The following is a 6,000-nucleotide window of genomic DNA, read 5'->3' on the forward strand; positions in this document are numbered from 1 at the left end:
TCTGTAATCTCCACGCCGGCAGGGCGGCTCGCGGCTCTATGTCACCCCCCCCCCCCCAGTGGCCTTCAGAACAGAGGAAAAAACATTCAGCAGTTTAGGAAATGATTCCAGTTAGAAATCCAAAAGCCATGAACGGCTGGTTGGAGCCTTGCAGGCGACTTGGTCGATGTCTTTCCTTTTACATGTGAAGTCAGGTTTAATTAACCGAGGGAGAAAGAACGATTCCTATAATTAAGCGCCTTAATATGATTAACATGCATCAATTAGGCGACTGACAATTTGCCTAATGTGTGATGCAACACGTCGTTCTGTTCTGCAACGGTGTTGACTCGCCGTTTACAGACTCGGACTCGCCACCAAGTGCATTCAGAAGCGCCTCGTGCTATTTCATCACCCTGTTCTCTCGCCATCGAGGAGGGAGGATAGGAGGAAAACAAAAGCTCTCTGCGTCCACTGAGACACAGGCAGGCCATCGCCATGCCAACCATCATCTCCACCCAGAGACTCCAACACACACTCTGGCTCCCTGACTGCTCACGACGAGTCCAAAGGGGCGCAGAAACCCCCCCAAAAAGACTCACAAGCTCTGGATGGTCTCGCTAGCGCTGCCTGCTGTTCGAGGAACGTTCTGACTTCACCAGGAATGTAGAGAAACGACTGAAACGATAGCTGCAGCCCCTTCCGTGCTCGATGGCAGTATCATCTAATCTGTTATAAATTCTGCAGTTCATCAGTTGCTTCGTCCGTAGAATGTCGAAACAACAGTTCATCAAACTGCTGGAAAAATAGGGAGCCGCAGTGTTCGGATTCAGCCATTCATCACTCATCCAATTCATTTTCTAATCGTGGCTTGATAATTGTTTCCAGCACTTCCCCGGATTGCATTACGTCTGATCCGATTCTACCTGATCAAGTGTCTCCACGGCGACGTTGAGCCTGTGAAGCACAAACGGGCAGCTGCCAGGCGTTTGAATGGGCTGACAAGTCGATGCAGTGAAAGCGTGCACGCACCTTCCACAGCCAGACCCGTGGCTCGTTTCATCCTGTCAAACGCCGCTCGGCTGCACTCTGCAAAACACCCCCATTTTCACCCTCCAAAAAAAAACATTACATCACTCGGCTAGTCATTTTTTATAAATGCAGGATCCCCCGAGGCTTGAAACCCAACACTGTACAAACACAGGCCACGGAAAGCTGGCCTTTTGTTGAGGTTGACCCGGTGAGCGAGTCGGAGCAGAGCATTTACCGAGCGGCTCAGTCAAGGAGCGCTTTTGTTTGACACTGCTGGAGATTTATGATGTTGGTGAGTGTTTACAGAGGTCAGGGCGGCTCATTTTCCAAATCAGTTTGTCAACCATTTGCTTATCTAAAGAGGGCTTTTCATCAATCATAAAAAAAAAGACCCAGACGTGTAGAGAAAACAGTCCACCTTTAAAACATCAGCTTCAGATGGATCACATGGAGAAAAAGAAAAGTCTTGACCGCTCTGTTAGCTTCAGTCCGGCTCGTGGACGGCGGAGGTTTCACGGGCCGACGGCGGCGAGGCTGTTTGGCCGACCACGCCGGCGTCGGCAGGAACAAAAGCCTCTGCTCTTCCCCTCGCACCACAGTTTGGACACATTGCGTGGTGTAATTAATATGATCTATATATTTCATGCTCTGTCTCTTCTTAGGAATGCAGACACACACACGCACACACACACACACACACACACACACACACACACACACACAGGGATTTATGCGCTTTCTTTTCTTTGAAGTAAACCTGAATATTCCCAGAATTGTGCTGTAAAGACAAAACTGGTGGCTTTATATCAGAAACAGAATAGAACACTCTAAACGAAGTGTCCCTTCCTCCGCTTCGCCTCCCCTCCCGGGTGCTGCTGGACGATTGTGCTTGTTTACTCTGCACTATATTCCTGCTGGCCTTCACGTCATCCCAGTAAAAATACACAGAGCAGGTCACGAGTTCAGGCGCAAGATCAACACCGGAAAGTCGACAGGAGCGGCAGCGGCTATCAGCGGGTTCGACGGGAGACGAGTCTCTCGGCTCCTCGGCTCGACTGCAGCCGGAGCCGGACCGCTGAATCAAAAGGAGGAGGCGGAAAGGAGCTACAGCTTGGTTTCCAAGGTAACAAAAAAATGACAATAACAAAAATCAAAACCAGCACAACTAGCACCTATAATCTGTAAAAAATAAAAAGAATAAAAAAAGAATAATAATAATAATAGTTGAGTAAAGAAGGTTTCATATTTTATTCTTTCATTTCCATTGTCAAAGATTTAATGTAAATATAGAGAAACTAGAAAAGCACTCAGAGAGCACAGACCTCTGCCAAGCAGCTCGTTCCCCTCCTAATTGGATTCACACCATCCACATTGTGATCTGGATCATCATCAAAAGGTTCTAGAATGTTCTTGGTGTCTTTATAGACCAACCATGAAAAGTCAAAGTGAATCAGAGTTGTGTATTTGAAACTGATTTTTGAATCGTAAATGTTGAAATTAAACATTTGTTACTGACTCCATTCTGGATCAGATCCAGATGAAATTCGGTGGTGAGATAGAGACCCCCACCCTACATGACTGTGTCAGATTTCATAAACATCGATCAATAATCAACAGAGATATTGAGGAACAGATTTTTAAGCTCCATTGACTGCAATGTTGCCGGAAATTTCATAGCGATCCAGAATCCAGGATCTCTTCTGGATCATCACCAAAATGTAATCGTCTGTTCCTGATAACATTCCCATCATTTCCTTAAAAGTTCACCAAGATTCTCCCAGAAGCTTTTGGGTTATCTTGCTAAAGGACGGACGGACAAACAAACGCCGGCGTTTGACCTCCGCGGCGAAGCAACTAAAGATAAAATGCAACAAACCAAGGCAGGTGGAAATAGAAGCGCCTCGGCGAAACATTACTGTCAATCATTAAGAAAATCTATAGATAAAAGCAACGAGTCCAAACCCTCATCTACCTCATCTTTAACAGGCATTTGATTCGCTGAAAAGCAGCCGTCCAATCAGAGGAAGCCACAAGACGTGGCTTCTGCCGTGCACTTTTAGACTTGAATATTATTGTTCACTTCAGGAGTGGGTTTTGTCTCGTTCACACTGAGAGGATTATAATCTGGATGTTTCCACCAGTGGACTTAAATATCAGCCTCGTGCGTTTGTGTCTGAAAAGCTGAAACGTAATCGTAATGAATGAAAATAAATAAAAAGCGTCTTTCCATTGAGTCCAGCCCCAGAGCTGCGGAGACTCTGGAGATGCTCGTCATAAAAAAGAGACTTCATTAACTCACCGTGTTTGTTTGCAGTAAATTGAAACTGATATAAATGGCAGATGAATTAAAGTGTGCCCCCCCCCCCCCCGAGCTGCTGCTCATCTTTATGGGTCTGCTGCTCAGCAGGTCCGTGCTGAGCAGAGCCGAACTTTGGATGAACTCCGAGGCGCGCCAGGGAGTTCAACATTATGCATAACTGTGCCCCCCCCCCCCAAGACAACAGCTAAGCAGAGTGAGTCGGCCGGCTTCAAACGCCCCCCCCCCCTTTGGTGAACTTCACCTCAGTGGACTCATCCGTGCGTGGAGCGCGAGGAGCGCGAAACGCACCGGTCCACGCCGCCACAGAGGTCAGCCACGCGTACGGGCACGCCCTCCAAGCCGTTGCGTTTCATGCTCTAATGAGTGTGCCTCTCGCAGCAACGCGTTTTCGTCGGCGCCTCCACGGCGTCGGGTTCGAGTCCTGCGCACAGCAGCGAAATAAAAGACGAGGTGCTGCGCTGTCAGCGCGAAGCGTCGCCGAATTCCATCTGTGGAACGAGGAGGATGATTTGGAAACAGGAATTTCTCTCCTCGCAATTATCCAGCTGACACGTTCCCTCACGACTCCTTTAATGGAGAGACGGATAGCAGGAGACGCACTCACTGCCGTAGACTGACGGGGGGAGACAGCAACACACTATTATTCCACAATAATGGAGTACTGATCAAAGTCATTGTTCACGGTTCCTTTTGTAGAGCGGCGGAAATGCGCTGCAGGAGGACGCGCGTCTTCCATGTCAGTGAGATGTGTGTGTGCGTGTGTGTGTGTGTGTGTGTGTGTGTGTGTGTGCGTGTGCGTTGGGACTTCAAATGCAAGTATCGGGGTGTGAGTCGGACTGCAAATGATCCTGATGGTGATCGAATGGCAACGCGCGTGAGACGCACAAGAGGGATTCACGCGAAGCAGCGTGGGGACTCGCTCCACGCCCCCGGAGGCCGAAGGAACGTGGGGACTCGCTCCACACCTCCGGAGGCCAAAGGAACGCGGGGTGGGGGGGGCCCTCTCCACGTGGACTCACCTGTTTTCTCTTTGATTTCACACAAGACGTTGAAAAGAGCCGGCTTCATCCTGTGACAGTTCAGAGCGTGTTTCCTGAAACATGATAAAACAGGGAGAGAAATGATTGGAGGGACAAGCTCCTCGGTTCCCCTTTTAAATTAAGGTTTAAGAAAAATATATATGATATACACACAAAACTATATATAATTACACAGCTATGTCAAACGTAAGTCTAACGTAATTTGTAATTTATTTTTATTTTATTGTTATTTTGCATCATTTGAGTTATTGAATATTGGTTTTATTTTTATTTGTATTGTTAAATGTCGATGATTTATGTACGAAGGACTTTCAACGGAAACAAGACCGCAAGGGTTTTTTAGAAATGCTCCTCTTAGACAGGATGTTTGACTGTACTTGTACTGTAATATATACTACTGTTTGACTGTACCTGTACTGTAATATATACTACCGTTTGACTGTACTTGTACTGTAATATATACTACCGTTTGACTGTACTTGTACTGTAATACATGCTACTGTTTGGCTGTACCTGTACTCTAACATTCTATCGAATAAATATATTCATCATCATCATCATCATCCTCTCTTGCTGTATCTTTACACCCCTTTCTTTACTGCCCCCCCCCCCCCCCCCCCAGTTACAGCTGATGGATGAAACCTACAAAGTTACTGCGCTCGTCCTGAAGCCGCTCCAAAGACATTCCTAAATATCTTTTATTCTGCTGTTTTTTATTCTGCTGTTTTTTAATTCTGCTGTTTTTTATTTTGCTGTTTTTATTCTGCTGTTTAAATTCTGCTGTTTTTTATTCTGCTGTTTAGCTGATCTCACGCACGCAGCTGGGCTGTATATATATAAAGTGCTTAAAGCACTTTGCTTGTCAGCGCGCGACACTTTTATTTTCTCCTTAAGGCGCGTGCGTGTCGGGTTATTTCTCCGGGACTAGACTGGTAATTGACAGACATGCCATTGTCGTTGTTTTTCCGGCAGTGTGATGCCCTCATGTGAACACCTCCACCTCCGCGCACCTCCGCGCACCCCCACGCACCTCCGCGCACCTCCACGCACCCCCCACGCACCTCCACGCACCGTATCCCTAATAATATTGACTACATCCTTCGCATTTACGCACCGTTGTAATTCCTCCTGCTCACGCTGCGCGTTTACCTGGCTTGGGCTTCGTCCAGACTCTGGTCCGTGATGGTCATGATTTGCTGTAAAATGTCCCCGATGTCTTGCTTCCTGCCGTCGCCGTCCGCTGCTCCGGTGCCGTCCTGCATGTGCTGCGGCAGGCCGGGGTGCCCTGCCATGCCTCCCCCCGTGTGAGAGTGCATCAACCTCGGCTGCTCGTCCATCTCTCGTTCTCCCTCTCTCTCTCTCTCTCTCTCCCTCTCTCTATCTAATGCTTTGTGGCGCGCTGCAAAAACACATCAAAGAAAAGAAAAGAAAAGAAAAGCAAGGGAGGGAAAAATATATTTCCTGGTCGTGCTCTTATATTTGCGCCGCGTTTTTTTTTCCACGCAGAGGGATTTTGTGACGCACGGCGCGCAAAGAGGGATAGCCTATGGAGGGGGGGGGGGGGAGCGGGGACAGGAGTCCTCCCGCTCTCTGGCTGTCTCTCTCAGCTGGTCGGAGCTGAATGTGAAA

The 6,000-nt window shown here is 47.9% G+C and overlaps 1 protein-coding gene across 2 annotated transcripts in view; it reads right to left on the minus strand.

Moving 5' to 3' along the window:
* Positions 1-5,708, minus strand: part of pbx1b (pre-B-cell leukemia homeobox 1b) — a 48,657-nt gene extending 42,949 nt beyond the window's left edge. For both annotated transcript variants that reach the window (XM_068743095.1, XM_068743097.1), the window contains exons 1-2: positions 5,521-5,708; positions 4,351-4,424 (exon numbers count right to left, since the gene is read on the minus strand). In XM_068743095.1, coding sequence (XP_068599196.1) covers positions 4,351-4,424; positions 5,521-5,708 — 262 coding nt within the window. The remainder of the gene's footprint in view (positions 1-4,350; positions 4,425-5,520) is intronic.
* Between the last annotated feature and the right edge of the window lie 292 nt (positions 5,709-6,000).

This window comes from Brachionichthys hirsutus, chromosome 9 (assembly GCF_040956055.1).
Source record: "Brachionichthys hirsutus isolate HB-005 chromosome 9, CSIRO-AGI_Bhir_v1, whole genome shotgun sequence".
Taxonomy (NCBI): Eukaryota; Metazoa; Chordata; class Actinopteri; order Lophiiformes; family Brachionichthyidae; genus Brachionichthys; species Brachionichthys hirsutus.